At 36.6% G+C, this 20,454-nt stretch overlaps 1 protein-coding gene across 5 annotated transcripts in view; it reads right to left on the bottom strand.

Moving 5' to 3' along the window:
* The window catches only part of ZBBX (zinc finger B-box domain containing), a 164,559-nt gene that overhangs the window by 138,965 nt on the left and 5,140 nt on the right, over nt 1-20,454 (bottom strand). For all 5 annotated transcript variants that reach the window (XR_016232581.1, XM_089331010.1, XM_089331011.1 and 2 more), the window contains exons 2-6: nt 17,109-17,224; nt 14,483-14,596; nt 11,938-12,028; nt 4,384-4,432; nt 3,023-3,132 (exon numbers count right to left, since the gene is read on the bottom strand). Coding sequence is in view for 4 of the 5 variants with exons in the window: in XM_089331010.1 (XP_089187136.1) it covers nt 3,023-3,132; nt 4,384-4,432; nt 11,938-12,028; nt 14,483-14,596; nt 17,109-17,176 (432 nt within the window). In the remaining variant the exon portion in view is untranslated. The remainder of the gene's footprint in view (nt 1-3,022; nt 3,133-4,383; nt 4,433-11,937; nt 12,029-14,482; nt 14,597-17,108; nt 17,225-20,454) is intronic.

The raw sequence follows: 20,454 nt of genomic DNA, 5'->3' as shown, positions 1-20,454 counted from the left end.
TAGCTCTCAAACTTCAAACTCAAGGACTATTAGCATTTATTTATATTTTAAATATTTCTGGATAGTTTCAATTTCCTTAATTTATTGTCAACTATTGTGTCAAATAAAAAAGCAGTAAGTAGTATGATATAACAATAACAGCACTGTGCCAAGTCGGGATTTTAGATTTAATATTCTTTTAGTTATGTATTAGGTGTATAGCACTCTATTTTAACCCAGTTAAAACTTCCATTAAATGTGCCTAGCAAGGGCTGTGCAGGTTAACGCGCTGGCCTGAAACATCAGCATCCCATATGGGCACCCGTTCGAGACCCGGCTGCTCCACTTCCAATCCAGCTTTCTGCTATGGCCTGGGAAAGCAGTAGAAGATGGCCCAAGAACATAGGCCCTTGCACCTGCGTGGGAGACTCAGAAGAAGCTCCTGGCTCCTGGCTCCTGGCTCCTGGCTCCTGGCTCCTGGCTCCTGGCTTCGGATTGGCACAGTTCCAAGCCGTTGCGGCCAATTAGGTAGTGAACCAGGTGATGGAAGACCTCTCTCTCTCTCTGCCTCTACTCTCTCTGCGTAACTCTGACTTTCAAATAAATAATCTTTTAAAAAAATGTGCTAGCAATACAGTCAAATCAGAAAGGATGATGGCTAAATTCGCTAAAACTATAGCAAATCTAAATATCAGAATCATTAAATTTTTGAGAGGTAAACTGTTTCTTATAGAAATACAAATGTATAGCAGCATTTTCAATTGCAAAATTTAATGAGGTACCTTCAATACTGAAATTAAAATATATATAAACTAAGTAAAAGTCTATATTATGGAAGAGTTTTAAAGAAATGATTAATCTAACAACTATTTGTTGAGTGCCTACTGAACTGCAACATAACCTTAGGTGGTGAGTACACAGCAGTGAACTAGACTAAACCTTTAACCTTAAGAAGTTTACATTATAGCTAGGTAGAAAATAAACAAACATACATTACACAATAACATTATTGTTGATGAATGGAGTAGCTTCACAAAACTAGAGGGCAACTTAGCTTTTGCTGTAAGGACTTTCCAGGAAGGTAACATTTGAGTTGACTTTCATGCACATGAGTCAAGTCTAGAGGGAGAATATTTGTTAGAGGGCCTTACCTTGAACATGGTAAGTTAAGATTCCTATTAGATATTCAACAGAGGTGTTGAGTAGGTGTTTGAGTCAAAAGTACGTACGCAAGAAAGCTATGGAGTAGATATATGAACTTTGGAATCATCAATGGAGAAACAGTCTTCAAAACCAAGAGAATGTATAAATTTACCTTGAGAATAAGTGTAGATCAAGAATAGGCCTCAGTTAAAAATTTGGAAAACCAGCAGGGGAGACTAAGAAACAGGTAGCAAAGTAAAATGAGTCCCAGAGAGCTTAGTGTCCCAGAGGAAGCCAAATGAAGGAAATCATAGATAAGGAGAGAAACATTGTGATAAGTATTCCTAATAATTTCAGATTACAGCTAAACATTGAACATTGTATTTAAGAATGTGAAGGACTCTGATGACTTCAACAGGAACAGTTGCTGGATGACAGAGGACACCCACAACTCAATGGACAGAGTTCAAAAGAAATTGGGAATCTAGCAATTCCAATTGCAGGTACATAGTCCAAAGAAATGGCAGCAGGATCTAAAGAGATGTCTGTACACTCATGTTCACAGAGCATTAACTCACACCAGCCAGCAACCCAAGTGTCCACCAAGAGATAAACAATATATGAGCTCTATCAATGAATTATTTGGTCTTAAAAAAGGAGGAAATTCTGAAGCTTGAGGAAATTATGCCAAGTAACATAAATCAGTGACAAAAGGGTCAGTACTGTATGACTGCATTTATATAAGGTACTTAGTCAAATCCATAGAGACAAAGGAAATGGTAGTCTCTAGGGGTTAGGGGGTCAGGAGAAATGGGGAGTCATTGGTTAATGGGTGCAGAATCATAGTTTTACCAGACAGAAACATGGATGATACTTAAGGCACTGAAGTATACACTTAAAAATTGCTAAGTTGCTAAACTTTAATTTATGTGTGTTTTGTAATAATTTTAAAGATACTCAAGAAATTGATCCCAAGGCAAAGTCAGAGTTGTTAGAAATCATTCTTTTCTGTTATAAATTTCATTTCAAAACTTGTAACAGAAGAAAAATGTACATCATTTGATAGAGAAAAAAAACCTCATGCATAAATGCCCATAGCAGCCTAACACATAATAGAAAAAAATTTAGAATGCTGAAAAAATCCAAATGGCATTCCATATGTGAATCAATATGCAAAAGTAGTAAATACATAGGCTAGAATATTACTCAATAATACAAATGCACACACTACAGTTAAATTCAATAACATGGTTCAATCTCCATATGGAGGAAAAGAAACCAAAATACACAAATTATGTCATTTCATCAATATAAAGTTCAAGAGAAGGCTCTGCTAAACCTAAGGTGATAAAAATTACAATAATTGTCTTTGTGTCTAGAAGAGGTACAATGGGAACTATCTGGGCTGCAGATAATAATCTACATACTGTATACATTTATCAAAAGGTATTTAATCGTACATTTAAGATCAGTCCATTTCACACTAAGTAAATTATACTTCAACAAATATAGGAGCCAATATAAATAATTCCTCAGTAGAGTATTACTGTAATAGGGTGTATAGAGAGATCTGGAGTTTAAGAAACTTTTTGTTTTAAATTTCGTTTTGGTTTTGGTTTTGGTTTTTGATGGGAGACACTGCAACATGTTTGTGTGCCAACATGCATGATCCAAAGGAGAAAGGACAAGATGTAAGGTGACCTCCTTGAACAAAAATGACAGAATGAGTCTCACTGAATTCACTGAGGAAGTATAGATGTTGGCCTCACTTGGCAGCATGCACATGTCACTCATGTAACAATAATGGAGGAAAAGCATCAGATTGCTAAAGCAGATTAAGATGGAGAGGTGTGCTAGCTCATTGAAAATTCTATGCCAATTACTTATTCTTGGTACATACTAGTAGAGCAGCTTTGTCCTCACACTGGCCGCAAACTTTCCCTTTTATCTTGGGCTTTTCACTTCTGGAAGAATTTGCCATTTTATAATTAAATGGTTTTTTCTCTGACTCTGGAAGAAAAATAAATGTCAGAACAACCCTTTAGAATATGATATTTAGTTTTCTGACTGAAAAAGCAATGAAAAGCATTTACATACCCAAATTCTCAAATATTATTTAAATATTTCTTGCCCTATAAAAATGAAATATAGCCAAGTCTAATCTATAAGTAGGATGCAGGGCCCATTGTAGTCCCCACCAGGTCCCATGAATATAGGCCACACCTCACTCATATCCATTCTACTTCAAACTCACTTGAACTGAACATACAGAACCATGAATGTTAAAGGCCATGCTCTTGATGGAATTCTTATGGCATTCTTTCCCATCTCTGAATCAAACTGAAATCAACCAAGAATAAACTCTAAACATTTATAACATTTTAACTATTTACACTGTGTTATATTTAATTTTGAAAATCTACTAAATTATTAAATGCATTTGTCTTCCAGAAAAACAATTAATTTAAAATTATTATAAATTTGGGCCGGCACCACGGCTCAATAGGCTAATCCTCTGCCTACAGCACCGCACACAGGATTCTGTCCCAGTTGCCCCTCTTCCAGGCCAGCTCTCTGCTGTGGCCAGGGAGTGCAGTGGAGGATGGCCCAAGTGCTTGGGCCCTACACCCCATGGGAGACCAGGAGAAGCACCCAGCTCCTGGCTACGATCAGCGCCGTGCGCCGGCCGCAGCACGTTGGCTGCAGCGGCCATTGGAGGGTGAACCAACGGCAAAAGGAAGACCTTTCTCTCTGTCTCTCTCTCTCACTGTCTACTCTGCCTGTCAAAAAAAAAAAAAAAAAAAAAAAAAGAAAGAAAGAAAAGAAAGAAAGAAAAAAATTATTATAAATTTGAATTTTTTGCTATTTTTTAAAAATTTAAAATATTAGATAATTTTTCAATATTTTTTAATTTCATACAGAATTTCAAATAACTTTACACTGATAAATTATCTTCCTGGTTAAAAGATTACATCAGTGAAGTTTAAGTATCAGTGCTATGGAAGTCCTAGCTTTTGAAAAAAAATGCAGTTACTATAATCATGTTCTAGGATGAAATTTCTTGACAGAAAATAAGACCATCCTCAAAAATATCAACCTGAATAAAATTTACTTTGAAAGTCAAATTATCATCATTTTGGAGTTTAGAATTGTTTATACTGTATGAACAACTATAGCACTTTAATAATAAATGTAATTCAAGTGAAAAAACAAAATTAATTGTATCTTTAGCATCTACTAATACAGTGACAAATTATTTACCTTGGATCTGCTCCTTCAGTAACTTTAATCTCACATTTCCGGCTGAAAGCTGTATTAATGAGATAGATACTATTTGTCATATAAATATTCTCTAATTCAAAGAAAGATTAAGTTTTAACAAAAACATTGGAAAGCTATACCATTATGATTTATGTTGAACAAGAATTTATTTTTAAATAACAATATAAAATTAGTAGATCATCAGTAAAGCAAATATAGACCTTTCAATTTATTAAAGAGAAAATTCATTAAAAAGAAAATCAATTTTGGAAATATATATAAACCATTTTTAAAAAAATATATATTTAAACAAAAACAGCCATATATTACATAAAATGATTCTAAGGAAAGCTAGTATCTAAATATTGCAAAGATTCAATAAATATTTTCTATTTCAGCTCTTTCTGAAATCCACAAAGCTTAATATTTGTGCATCCTGAATCTAAACTTAATTCTGACTGAGTCTGCTTATACACTGCACAAGCCAATTTGTCCAATTTAGAGAACCATAGGTTTAAGCATCATAAACTTAATCTTCAAATATAATATTTATGATCTCTGACTTTCCTACATTGTAGCCAGAAAAACTGAGTAAGTAAAATTTACTAGCAGGTATTTCAAATAAATAATAACTTAAAAATTCTGGGATCTTAACAGTCTAGGAAATAAAAAGGAGTTGCCAATTGCCTTGATCTTATTAGACTAACATTTAAAGTACACAAATGAACATGGTGAATGGTGTGCATTTATACAGACATTGTCAATTCATGCTTAGTTTTCAGTTTGCAATTTGCATGCTCAATTGCTCAATTTGTACATGAGAATACGAGAACAATGACTGTTTCTATATCCATGGCTGTACCAACTGCAGTCATCTTTGAAAATTTAGGCCTAATTATTCTCTGTGAGTCTAGTGGTTCTGCTTCAAAGGGACACTTATTGTTCATATTCTTTGCAGGAGCCATTCAGATGTTTTCTGCACCAAACACAGCAGAAAAGAAAATAGAATTGAAATAATCAACTTGGGTATGAATCATACTTTCAATTTTAAATTGGAAATGTTATACAAGTTACAGATAATTTAATCTCCTTTTTCATAACCAAATTACCCAATATGATTACCTTAATGATACATCTGAATTACAACATGATCGGTGTGGATTCAGGCTACCTGGACACAATGAATAGATATGCCAAGACAAAATAAACCCATTAGTAGGGAAATTTTGTAATTTTTTTACTATTATGAATAAAGTTTCTCTGTTCTATGAATATGGCCATATTCACGTCAAATGATGCAAAATGCACAAAAATGTTTCAGTGAACAAACTGCTCCCAGCTAAAGTACAAGTGCCTGTGAAGTCTGATTTCAATTTGTTTGAGAAAGGGCTGGGTGCAGAGTAGGAACAGAGCAAGGATGAACACATGCACACACATGTATACATATATACATACACATATCCAGATACATATACACATACATGGATGCATGTATATGTGTGTATATCAAAATAATCACAAATTTAATACTGAAGCTTATGCTTTATTAACTCACATCTGTACAAGCTGGCATTGAAGGGTGTTTCCAATGTCTAGAGCAGTTCATTGGAGGTACCACACAGACTATCACATGAGCCATGGGGTCAGGCTCTGCTGACACATCAGCCTCCTCAGCATTCACAAATGCTTCCAAACTCCTACCAATGCCTAAACCTGCCACACCAGGCCACCACTGCAGATATTCTCACCCCCAATCCAAATTATCTGCTGAACCTTTGCTATTTTCTACTGATTGCTCACCCACCTAGGCTCCCCTCCTCCTCCACAGGGCCCCTATGAAACATTATTTTAACTATCTTATGCTTTAAATCAGGAGTGGGGAACATCTGGCCTGCAGACCATTTAAGGTCCATGAAATCCTCTGGGCTGGCCCTGCCGAGGCAACCACCAGCAGACCGGGAAATTCAATAAGTCTACAGCAGGCTAATCTTTAAGTTGGTAATTTTGTATGGCCCACTAATGATGTTATAAATATTCAAATAGCCCTTGGTAGAAAAAAAAAAAAAAAAAGATCCCTTGACCCTGCTTTAAATCTTTTCCAAAAATGTTTCATCCAAAACTTCACATTCATGGACATCCACCTTTCCTTAAACACAACCTCCTCCAATGCGCTTTCCAAAGGATTGAGCTCCTTTTCCACTGCCTTTCACTTACCAGGACAGAAGAAAAAATATTTCTTTTTCCTGTATGCTTTTCAGTGCTGCTTCCAGAATACTGTTCCGCTATCATCAGTCAGCAAAGTCATCTCTTCTGGAGGTCTCCACCATCCATTTATTGCCTTGACCAACTCTTGTGGTCCTCCTCCACCTGAACTTCAGCAGTCTACTCAGCATTCCTCTGATAGCCTTGAAGATTTCAATGTCCATGTTCACCTGACATCCTGGGACTGAAGACTCTCCAACATGCTGGCTACTTGTGAACATTTCAATGCCTCTCAGCCCACCATTATGATCAAACCTTGTACCTAAGCAGCATTGTGACTGGACACACCTTCAAAATCCCAAATGCAGAATTTCTCTAACCTCAATCATCGTACCTCCTTCTTCCTAGACCTCCCATATCTACCCACTACTATGATGAAATAATACCAAAGAGCTCCCATAAAATCCGTCCTGAATATCCTCAGTGGGTCCTATGGCTTTTCAGCGGTCCATTTATTCATTTTCTCCTAAACCCCAACCATGATTCCCACAGTAGCTATTCCAAACTTTCACCATTCCCAAGAACTGAAATTCATCCTTCCATACCCCGAGCAGATAACAGTGACTTCAACTTTACCAGCAATGTCAAGGTCTTCCCATTACAATTTTCCACAGGTTCTAACACTTTCCATCTATCAAACACAACCTCTAAAATTTACTTTTTTACTCTCATCGGTTTCTCTCCCATCCATCTCACCTCAGGACAAAAAGAAAGTATGCTTCTTCCTGTGATGAACCATCTTTTAAAAAACCATATCCCTAGTAACCGGCACTTTTCCCACCTGAATCTGCAATCTGTCCTTTACCAGCATGTCTCTCCCTCAGCCCACAAATGCTCACATCTTCTCCCCAGTCCTAAAAAAAAACGTGTAATAAAGTTTTTCTTAGATCCTATTAAACCCTTGAAAGTCCACCCTTTTTTCTCCCCTCATGGTCTCCTAGCCTTCCTTTTCAACCACTTGAAATATATTTTCACATCTGATAAAGTCTCAATCATCAAACTCAGTTTTTAAAAAAATCCCATTCTCCATAAGAGGGATTTTAATGTGCAAACTGGTTTCACATATATTGTCTCACATATTGCTCAAAACTGTGTGAAGCTGTTAGTTGGTATTTATTGTGTAAGTTTATAAATGTGTTAATAGAGACTCAGAAAGGTTAAGCGACTTACCCAAGATCACCAAGCTGATGATGAAAAGAGTCAAAATGTTAATCTATTAGTCTCATACAGGGTTTGAGGACTTCAGCACTACTGATATTTTTGACCACAAAATTCTTTATGATGGTGGCTTTCCTGTGTGTTTCAGGATGTTTCTATTTTCTGTTTTTAATTTAAGAGATATAGAAAATGACATACATACAGAGGGCTTCCACCCACTGGTTCCCTCCGCCGTTATCTGCAAGGGCCAGGACTGGGCTGGAACCAAATCTAAGGGCTGGGAACATAATTCAGTTCTCCCACATGGGTGGCAGACACTCAGTCACTTGAATCATCACTGCTGCCTCCCAGGGTCTGCATTGTGGGGTCTGGAGTTGGAGTCAAATATTAAACCCAAGTGCTCCAGTGTGGGATGCAAGCAGCTTAAGTTAGGCTGACTGCCTGGACAAAGCACAAACTTCTCAGTGGTAACAACTGAAATCGTCATCAAGACATTGCCAAACGTCTCCTGGGAAGCAAAATTGTCCCATTGAGAAACACTGATCTAACTGATACTCAAAACTCTCTTCACTATGCAATGTACTTGACAATATTGACTTCTCCATATGTTCTTTTTTTTAAGATTTATTTATTTTATTTGAAAGTCACAGTTAAACCAGGGAGAAGAAGAGGCAGAGAGAGAGAGAGAGAGAGAGACAGAGACAGAGAGAGAGACAGAGAGAGAGAGAGAGACAGAGAGACAGAGAGAGAGAGAGGTCTTCTATCCGCTGGTTCACTCCCCAGATGGCTGCAATGGCCAGAGCTGTGCTGATCTGAAGCCAGGAGCCAGGAGCCAGGAGCTTCTTCCAATCTCCCACTTGGGTGCAGGGGCTCAAGGACTGGGTCCATCTTCTACTGCTTTCTCAGGCTATAGCAGAGAGCTGGATCGGAAGTGGAGCAGCCAGGTCTCGAACCAATGCCCATAAGGGATGCCGGCACTGAAGGAGGTGGCTTTTCCTGCTACGCCACAGCGCTGGCCCCTCCATATGTTCTAAAAATGCCCTCCTTTACTTGACCTTCTATAAAATTGTACTGCAGCAAATCTACTCCTGATATACTTTTTCTTTTTTTATATATATACAGAAGATCAATTTAGTATATACTAAGTAAAGATTTCAACAGTTTGCACCCACACAGAAACACAAATTATAAAGTACTGTTTGAGTACTAGTTATACCATTGATTCACATAGTACAACACATTAAGGACAGAGATCCTACATGGGGAGTAAGTGCACAGTGACTCCTGTTGTTGATTTAACAACTGACACTCTTATTTATGACGTCAGTAATCACCGGAGGCTCTTGTCATGAGCGGCCAAGGCTATGGAAGCCTCTTGAGTTCACCCTTCACATAAGAATGGGCCAGTTATCTAATAACAAGCCTAAAGGGCCTGCATTCAAGTCTCAGTTCTGATGCCAGACCTTCAGCATTTACTTGATGTTGAGTTACTTGATCTAAGGACCCTGAATAATAACAAGTGCTCTTAGGACTGACAGAAGCACTTCATGAGGAAAACATAAAAAGGGGAAAAAGGCTAAACCGTTGAGTGGTGTTAAATATTAATGCTCATTTTGCCCCCATATTCCATCCACCGGATTTCTTGAGCTTCCATTCTTCAGAAGTTTCTCCTCTTTACAAATTCTTAGGGAGCTCATTTACCCTCTCAGTTTCCCATCATGTGAGTATTCAAACAAAACTCTAAATGTACATCCCAAATAATTCTAATGCCTTTCCTTATGCTATCTCCTAGCCAGCCCAGCATGTAACAGAACGTATGCTTGACTTCCTGTTCTCCTTTCTCACTATTTTTTGGTTCCTTACTTCCCTTTATATCTTCTGCCATCATTCTAATTCAGAATTCTTTCATCTGACCTCCAGATTATTTAAACTCTTCCTAATAGTCTTTCTGCCTCTATACCAGTGGCCTGCAAAGTAGCATGTCTGCCAAAGGAGCTCATAAAAAGGAGAGTAAAAATAAAACATTTACTTATATTTCTGTTTATCACATTCTAATTTCCATATTTTGTTTTATAATGCAGATAATATATATTTTAGTAACAGTATATATAAATAAATTCTATATATGAATGTACTTTGGAGGAGACAGAAGTATTTATCTCAATTAGATATGTATAAAAACACTGCATGGTACCCCATACATATGTGAAATTTTTACATGTAAGTTAAGAATAAAAGAAAAAATTAAGTATACAAAAGCAAAACAAACAGTAGTACATATATAGGAAGTCTATACTCAAAATATATTCTTTTCTCGTGTGTCTCATGTTCAAAACAGTTTAGAGACCACTTGCTCCATACTTTAACAGCTCCAAATTCACTGGATGTTTGAACGAGATCACTCATCATGAATTACTATCTTTGCTTACTACTCTTTTGCTCAAAGACTGTCAAGGAATTCCCTTAAACAAATGCAACACATCAACACTACCGAGGTTAATATTCACATCCTTCTATCCTCCTGCCCAATCTTTCTTTTGAGACCCATTTCCACAGCTCCACAACCCTCTATATTCTCAACCTCCCACTTATTTATAAGATTTGTAGGGATTTGGATTCCGATTTATTCACTGTTTTTCTTTTAAATATACCCAGTAGAATCTTAAATATTCATAGAACCAAACTATTATTTCTCAAGCAGATTGTGCATATGCTAAATGATTATGGCAAAAAAATTACATACTGAACTTTACCATAAATATTTATTTTTATGCACCTCATCTTTACTTTAAATTAGGAACTCCTTGAGAGCAGAGATAACTTATTTAGGGTCAGTCCTATGGCATAGTGGGTAAAGCTGCCACCTGCAGTGCTGGCACCCCACATGGGTTCAAGTCTGGCTGATCCACTTCTAATCCAGCTCTCTGATATGGCCTGAGAAAGCAGTAGAAGATGGCCCAAGTCTTTGGGCTCCTGCACCCGTATGGAAAATCTAGAAGAAACTCCTGGCTCCTGGCTTTGGATTGGCCCAGCTCTGGCCATTGCAGCCATTTGGGAGTGAACCAGTGAATGGAAGACTCCTCTCTCTCTCTGCCTCTGCCTCTCTGTAACTTTGTCTTTCAAATAAATCTTAAAAAAAAAAAAAAACTCATTATAAGAGAAAGAAAGCATTTAATAAACTTATTAAGTTAATAATTACAAAGTTAATAACCATGAATAGTCAGCACTTTTAATATATTTACGATAATATCTGAAACACAGAACACTACATTGGCAAGATAATGAAAAATGAAAAGTAGATTATAAAACTTTTACCCTAAAAATTAACCTATCTGATTAAGGGAATGACACCACACAGTAAAATGCTTTTGCAATGCCAAAAAGTTTAGAAGTAATGAGTAAGACATTTGTGGATACCAATTGATTCAATGAAAATTTAATGATAGGTATATAAAAAATAAAAAGCCATGTAAGTTAAAATTTACAAAGTCATGGATCTTATACTATAGAATTCAGAAGCAAAATAGTTTCTTTTTTGCAAAAACTTTTACCTGGTTTTAATTTTAAATAAATATAAGGTTAATTTATATGTTTAATAAAAGGTAAGATAAAGTAAATATATAGCTGGGAAACTGAAAAAAAACCATTTTTTCCAGAAATACACAGAAAGCAGATTCTCACACATGGAACAAACTATATATTCTTGAGCATTATTCAAAATAATGTAAAACCAATAAACACGATATAATATATAAATGTAGAAATAAAGTATATCACTTGTCATATCAATAACATTAGCTTTCACTTTAATATAGAATTATATAGAACTATTTCACATACTTTAAACCAGAACTGAGCTGCATGGATAAAGGCCATTTGAAATTTGGAAAAAATGAGAATACAGAAATTCACCTCAAGGCAAATTTTTTAAAATGAACTTTAGATGAAAAACAAAAATATGAATAATGAAGGCTGTGTATTTACCATAAAAATGAATCAAATATTGACTATTATGCAAAGTTATTAAGATAAGAATAGTGAATTCCTGAGTATGGAGGGAATCCAAGATCTGAAAACATAATTTATATCTTCTTGCTTAGCAAATTGCCCGAGAATCAAATCATATCTTGTTACCTTAATAGAATTTCCTTTATTTTGCAGCATCATGTGTGATTGATTACTCAATTTGCCCACTTTTCCAGACTTCCAGTGATATCCACTTGACCTTCAATATATATAAATAACACAAAATGTAATCACAAAAAACATTTCTCCTTTTAATGAAAACAAATATATTTTCCCTGTTTCAGGAAATGGAAATTCAGTTGCTAACATGCAACAAAACACCACAAAATGAAAATGAAATATCAATAATGCTCCAATATCCTCAGTAATTTGAAAATATAGCTCTACTATATTTGTGACTGTTGTTGAGAAATGAATAAAAGTAACATGTCCAAACACAGATGAAGAATTCCATCTATTTTTTGACATTTACAATGACTAAAGATAGCTTTATTGATTTATAGGAACCTTTACAGGTTGTCACGCAACTTTGAAAGCTGAGAATTCATAAAACATCAAGAGGAAAATGAAGCAAAGCAACATCCAAAAATACTCAGCAGATCTCCTAAGTGATGAATTTCTTCCTAAGACTTCAAATGAGCGGCCAAGTTGAAAGATGACCAAAATTGAAAATAAATAAATAAATAAACGGTGAGTTTTTGAATTTTACCGCTTTCAAAGCACTTCTATTTGAAGTCACCAGGACCCAGAATCCAATTCCCATTTCAAAATCAATGAGAAAACAACTTGCCCAATGTCACACCAATAATAAGTAATACAGCCAGGATGAGAACACTGGACTTCTGCTCTCCTGACCAGTGAGTGGCAGGTCCTCATTCTGGCTATGACACTTACTGTCTGTCTGACCTTAGAGAACAGTGTAACTATGCTGAAAATTCGGTCAAACTTTAGGATGTTTAAAAAACTCCTAGAAAAGTTTCTGCCGCTAAGGAAAACTCAGGAAGCTGATTCCAGAAATTTGATTACCAGATGAATACCACCATCCATTGAGGAGTACAAATTAAGTAAAAATCAGTAAAGGGAAAAGAAATGGCCACTGGATCGTTAAGTGAAAAGCAGCAAAACACACAAAAACAACTTCCAGGGACAGTATTGTGGCATTTGGGGTTACACTTCCACCTGCAAAGCCAGAATTCAATATTGGCATAAGTTTGGGTCCCAGCTGCTCTACTTCTGACCCCACTCCCCGCCTGGGAAAGCAGTGGAAGGTGGCCCAAGTGCTTGGGCTCCTGCACCTATGTGGGAGACAATTTCATTTGTAAAAACAGGGCACACACACTCTTAAAGCATGCATACATTCATATACAGGTGTTTACATACACATGTTATATACACATATAAAGATAATACATTTACAGCAATAAATTTAATCAGTCAGTCTAGAGCTAAGAGATGATTTTTATAACTGTCAGTTCAAATTGACTTTTATCATATTTATTATCTTTATAATAAAGCAAGTCTCAGTAAATTTCATATAAGATATATGAGCATAATATTTGATTTATCATTAATAAAATTTCAAAAACTGGCATTTGCTAAAAACATTTCAAATACACTTGAGGTTTTTAGTGCTTCTAATATGCATACATGTATACTTTTCCCCAAAAAAAAATCTTTAATAAATATAAATGGTCCTAAATATAAACTTGTTTCCTTTTTAAAAAATCTTTGTTTAGTTGGGAGGCAGAAAGAAAGAGAAAAGGAGAGAGAAATTTCTGTACTGCAGGTTCACCACCCAAATATCTACAACAGCTAGCCCAGCTGAAGCTGGGAGCAAGGAACTCAATTCAGGTCTCCCATTGGTGGTAGGGACCCACCACCTGCTGCTTCCCAGAGTGTACATTAGCAGGAAACTGGGCTCCAGAGCAGATCTGGGACTGGAACCCAGGCTTTCCAATATGTGATGTGAGTGCAGGAAGAAGCATCATAACCGCTATGTTCACCACCATAAACCAGTTTTTATTTGCTGTGGATAACAATCCTCTAAGAGCAAAGGGCACAGCATGTCTTGTAGTCCTAAACTTCCAAAGCATAGATCGCTCAGAATCTTAATGTAAGAAGAGAAGTAAGAAAGAATAGGAGTAGGTGCTGTGGCGTAGCAGGTAAAGCCACCGCCTACAGTGCCAGCATCCCATGTGAGCACTGGTTCGAATCCCAGCTGCTCCACTTTCGATCCAGCTCTCTGCTACGGCTTGGGAAAGCAATGGAAGATGGCCCAAGTGCTTCAGCCCCTACACTCATGTGGGAGACCCAGAAGAAGCCCCTAGTTCCTGGCTTCGGATAGGCTCTGGCCGTTGTGGCCAATTGGGGAGTAAACCAGAGGATGGAAGATCTCTCTCTCTCTCTGCCTCTGCCTCTCTCTAACTCTGACTTTCAAATAAATAAATAAATCTTTTAAAAAAAGGATAAGACCAAATAAATTCAGAAGGCAAAAAAGCAATTGTAATTTGAAAAAACAATATGCCTCATGAGAGTGGCATAGTCAGAAATTATCCATCCACTAAACACATTTATTGGAAGACAATAGTATACAAAGCAAGTTTTTCCTTTTAATCAGTTTATTCTTCTAAAATTCATTAAAAATTTCACCCACCCTATTTCCTCCTTTTCTTTGCTCCTTGCAGATCGGAATTTTTGTAGTTTCTTTTCCATCTCTTCATTTTCCATTTCTAACCGTACCTTCTCCATTCGCAATTCTTGAGCATTTCTGAAGATTTAAATATGGAATGTTCACTTGGATTAAACAAAAACAAAAAAAGAACCAGAGGCAAAGTAATTTCATATAGTCTTTCACTTTTAAATTAAAATATTAATAATAAATAAATGATCAAATATTTCAATGGTTTCCTTTGTACTTCTTGAAGTATGGTTCCTAAAGTTCATATTTGCCTTCTGTTAATATTCACCTAAAGCAAGGTATCTCTTCAGTCTTGGACTTTTGCTTACCTTATTATACTGATGAAGGTTTAAAATAATAATTCACTATATACATGGGCCACATCTTTACATATACACAAACATACATGGCACAAAATAGAAAAACAAAAGGAAAAAGTATTTTCTAATTTTCTCAACAGCTTCCCTCTAATTTGTTCAAGCAGTATGAAGAACAGCATTCAGAACATTTTTTTTTAGGAGCCAGCACTCTGGCGTAGTGGGTTAAGCCACCGCCTGCAGTGACAGTATCCCATATGGGTGCCAGTTCAAATCCTGGCTGCTCCACTTCCAATCCAGCTCTCTGCTATGGCTTGGGAAAGCAGTGGAAGATGGCCCAAGTCCTTGGCCCCTGCGCCCACATGGGAGACCTGGAAGAAGCTCCTGGCTCCTGGCTTCAGATAGGCACAGCTCCGGACATTGTGGCCAATTAGTGAATGAATTAGCAGATGGAAGATTCTCTGTGTGTATGTGTATGTGTGTGTGTGTGTGTGTGTGTGTAACTCTTTCAAATAAATAAATAAATCTTTTTAAAAACACTTTTTCTATACTGGCAAAATATACATCTTTTATGGAACTGATCATCGTGGGGCCCTCAAATCAATCTCTACCTTTATGGCACATATGTAAAATGAGGAAGGAAAACAGAGCTTATTTGAAGCCAATTAGAAGACAGACCCTGTTAAGGTTCTGATGTAGGTCATTCTTGTGCAAGAGATTTTGATATTAAATCTGAAGTCCATCAACCTTTTGACACAAGTTACTCTCCATTTTCTAATTCTCGCTTATTAGCAGCGCTAGTTATTTGACACTTTCAAAGAGCAAAGACAATCTAATCCTTTAGATTTTATTATCTATCATGAGCTTAAATATTTATTGATCATTTTTACATTAATATTTTACTATAATCAAATAGCATAGGCACCCAGGCATGCTATGGATGAGAAACCAAGCTAAAGAATAATGGAGATAGAAAAGGAAACTAATTTATAGATGTGGCGATCTGTCACCAAAGAATAAGGTGGGCCAAGGGTGTATCCCCATGTAGATACAACCCAAGGAAATATCCAGAAAGGGACAGAAAGCAAAGGCTGCCAGTGGGTTCAGCAAAGCTGGACAAAATACAGAGGGAGTCATTGTTTTCATTGTATCTACTGTATATGGAGAAATTCAGCTCTTACTGCAAATGAGCACTATGATGGTGACAAGATACGAGACACAACAGGGGAATAAACACGAGTAGAAAGGTGACTGCAATTTAGTGTGCTGGTCCTCTCAGCGAAGAAGCACAAGGGCTACCTGAACATGCAAAAAGGGCCCACCTTCCGGCACCAGGACAGGAAGACAGTTGCTACAGAAACGGAAGTCTGAGATCTAAAGATAAAAGAACTTAGCCAAAGGGAGCTCCTCTCTGCACTAAAAATAAATTTCCTAATGATGATAATGCCATATACTGGCATAAGATTTTCCAGTTCACACAACGCTTTTACACTCCATGTCTCAAAGGTGAATAGAACATTAGGAAGGCTCTAAAGACTTGGAGAAACCATGGGCGTGTTGATTTGAAGCAGGAGACTCGGAAAGTAATATTAAAAACTGACAGTCTGTCCCCCAACCTGTGCTGGCTGGCCTTTGGTGAGATTTTAGAGGAATAACCATAGGATTGTCAGTGCTCTAGATGATCTCAACGGGAAAGTTGTTTGAGTTCTGCAATAACAAGGAATTCCAGGATACCTTGAATTGCTTGGCTCCAGCAAAATGCATGTGCCAGTCAACCAGGCACAGAAAGCAGCCTTCTCAGGAAAGGTGTATTCTGCATAATGTCCTTTAACTCTGCAGCAGGCTAGGATATGTAGTGCTTTGTATTCCATGTTTAAGTTTCCCTCACCCTAGCCATCTCCCTAATTTCAATTTCTGTCTAAATTTCGGGGTGATTCTTTTTTATCTTTGAATAAGGGTCACAAGATATTTTTAACTTTCTTTTATATTGCTCTCATAGAATCTGAACCCACCATTTAATTCTTGTAGAATAAATACATTTATTTTCAATAAATACAATAAATACTTTTTTTCGATTTTGTAACTGTGATAGATTCATAAAAATTCAAACAGTTTCTTACAGAAACACACAGCTATGTGATTAAATGGAGATAGAATTCACAGTATTTGAGTTTAACTCTGAACAATGTCAGAAGAACAGTTTAAATTACAATATATATACACTTTTGTAACTACTTCTATTTAAGAAATATATATGTAATATATATATATATATGTATACTCACTTGTATTTCAGTTTTATAGAATTTCCAGGTTTTCCCCATGGAAGAACTACAAAATCTTTGGTATTCATAATTTTTGTTTTAATATTGTCCAAAAATTATTCTGATTTGTGAAAACCCTGAAAAAATGACAAAGACAAAAGCATTATGCCAGAGATAAAGCAGTATGTTACAAATGCAAAATCACACATAATTCAGAAAGTTTTAAAACCACACATCTTTATGAGGGAAAAGTTGAGTGAAGTCCTAAACAAATCTATCATGTATTATGCTATATATGTTATGTAAATAATTTATACTAAAAGAATTTAAGTGTAACATATTTGATGGAACTGAAATTTCACCAAAATTTACATATGCATTTCAAAAAAAGCTATACACAGATTACAAAAATTTTTGCACCAAAATAGAATTATCCTTTAATTCAATTTTCCATGAATTTTTAAAGTCTTCTGCATAACAAAAGAATGGAGAAAAATTCAAATCAAAGTGAAAATGTATTTATTAAGACAAACTAAAGCATGTATTTTGGCTCTTTATGATTAAGATTAGAAAAGTATATATAGTCATGTACCAAAAACATTTTGCTCAACAATAGACCATATATCATTCTGTGGTCCATAATATCGTCTAGTGAAATTGTAGCTGTTTTCATTTGTATAAGACTATAAGTACACTCTATGATGTTCACAAAAATGACCAAATCGCCTAAAAACACATTTCTCAGAATGCATTCATCGTTAAGCAATGTATCAGTTTTTGCAGGGATATATAAATGGATAGGGGGGCGGCGTTGTGGTGCAGCTGGCTAACACCCTGGCCTGAAGTGCCGGCATCCCATATGGCCACCAGTTCTAGTCCAGGCTGCTCCTCTTCCAATCCAGCTCTCTGCTATGGCCTGGGATAGCAGTGGAAGATGGCCCAAGTCCTTGGGCTCCTGCACCTGTGTGGGAGACCTGGAAGAGGCTCGTGGCTCCTGGCTTCAGATCGGCACAGCTCCGGTTGTTGCGGCCATCTGAGGAGTGAACCAGCAGATGGAAGATTTCTCTATCTCTACCTCTCTATATAACTCTATCTTTCAAATAAATAAAATAAATCTTAAAAAAAAAGATATAGATTGACCCATAAAAAAAGTCCAAGAATATATACTGTGATATGAAAAGAATCTTTGAGATTTAATTTCAAATTCAAAAAACTATAGAGCAATGTAAAATGAGAATTAAGGTATGTAATAATTTACCTTAAGGCATTTTAATAGTCTCATTTATCACAGAAAACTTTCAATGATGCTCTTTGCCACGGACCAGAATTAGCATATTTTAGAAAGAATTCTTCAGTAAGAAATGAAACAAAAAGGATTCTTTGCTTAACTCTGAGTTAACCAGAAAATTAAATTATTCAGAACAGCCTATTTCCTGGGTATCCCAATTATTTATGGTTCTCTAATCATCTACTTTGTAATGCTGAGTTACTGAATCCATATGCATAACTATTAGATTTTTCTATGAATAAAATTTCCAATTCCTAAACCTGTTAAAGAAATATGAACCAGTATCATAGTAGCCATAGTCTTAAATGCCCAAACCATTTGGTCCTGGCAGTTCATATGTGTTTTCCCATGTGCTCATAACCCCAATAAATATTTATTAAGCTCTGTTACATGCAAGGCACTGTTCAGAGACATCAAGGAGTCAAGACCCAAAGAGATTTGTTTTCTGAGCTCAAATAGCTTAGAGTCAAACAGGGTCTATAAGAACTATACATATAAACTGATAAACAATATAGAAATTATAAGACCATAAAATTTATAGATAGAATACAGGAAGTGAAAAAAGGAGAGAATTCAAGCTGGCTAGCATTTAAGTGAAGCTTTGAAGGAAAGCAGGGCCTTACAGGTGACGATATGGATTGAAAGAAAACTCTATACCATGGGAAAGAACAGTTCTTGAACAGGGGCCTAGTGACTGGTTCAATTTGATTGATGTGCAAAGTGTATAGAGCATAAAAGTAAGCATAAGTTTAAATACAGACACTAAGATCCAGTAAGTGGCTTTAAATGCCAAGTTCAAGTATTTTGGATTTATTCTGTAGCTAATGGAAAGATAAGTCTTGGAAGATAGGCCTTAGCTTTGCTGCAAGATTTAAAGAAGGGTGGTACTAAAACTGAAGTAACCAAATGGAAGGTGATTACAATGTCAGTGTCTACACAACGAAATGAGTAGTTTTTCAATGTTGTTCCTTTGGCTACTAGCTCATAATTTCAATGATACAACAACTGATCAATACATTTTTTAAATGTTTTGTTAAAAATAACCTGTCCAGTCCATCCCACACCTCAAAAGCACAGATTCATTTTTTGCATCATCTTTTAAAAATGTTTCAGACTTCAGGTATTCCGGAAATCTACACTAATTACTCATTCCTGCTGATTTTTTAAAAAATATTTTATTTATTTATTTATTTAAAGTCAGAGTTACTGAGAAAGAGAGAGAGAGAGAAAGAGAATCTCATCTGATGGTTCACTACCCAAATCGCTCTAACAACCAGGGCTGGGACAGGCCAAAGCCAAAAGACAGCAGCCGCCTCCAGGTCTCCCACATGGGTGCAAGGACTCAAAGACTTGAGCCATCATCTATTGCTTTTCCAGGCCCCCAGCAGGGAGCTGGATCCAAAGTGGAGCAGCCACGGGGCCAGCGCCATGGCGCACTAGGTTAATCTTCCACCTGCGGCAGCGGCATCCCATATGGGCACCGGTTCTAGTCCCGGTTGCTCCTCTTCCAGTCCAGCTCTCTTCTGTGGCCTGGGATAGCAGTAGAAGATGGTCCAAGTGCTTGGGCCCCTGCACCTGCATGGGAGACCAGGAAGAAGCACCTGGCTCCTGGCTTCGAATTGGCACAGCTCCTGCAATTTGGTGAGTGAACCAACAGAAGGAAGACCTTTCTCTCTGTCTCTGTCTCTGTCTCTCTCTCTCTCTCTCTCACTGTCTGTAACTCGGCCTGTCAAATAAATAAATAAAATCTTAAAAAAAAAAGTCAAGCAGCCAGGACATGAACCACCACTTATATGGGATGCCAGCATCACAGGTAGCAGCCACAACAGTGGCCCCATGGTCATTTAAGCCTAAAAATGGTTATGCAGTAGGAACAACTACTTTGTTCACTCAAACACAGCTCCAAAGTATTTGCACTACCTCCAAAATTCAAATATAACTGGGAGAGCTAGGCTCTCACCATGTTGAATGAAATTCTAAAGGAATTTATTCTCTAAATATAATTGCAAAATGGAATTACACAAAATAATTTTGTATTTTAAGCAATATATTGGTTATATCATGGAACTAAATACATTT

Source organism: Oryctolagus cuniculus, chromosome 4, assembly GCF_051225735.1.
Source record: "Oryctolagus cuniculus isolate XC-2025 breed Fujian yellow rabbit chromosome 4, ASM5122573v1, whole genome shotgun sequence".
Taxonomy (NCBI): domain Eukaryota; kingdom Metazoa; phylum Chordata; class Mammalia; order Lagomorpha; family Leporidae; genus Oryctolagus; species Oryctolagus cuniculus.
Note: the sequence above shows the minus strand (reverse complement) of the source record. Positions and strands in the feature narration are given on the sequence as shown.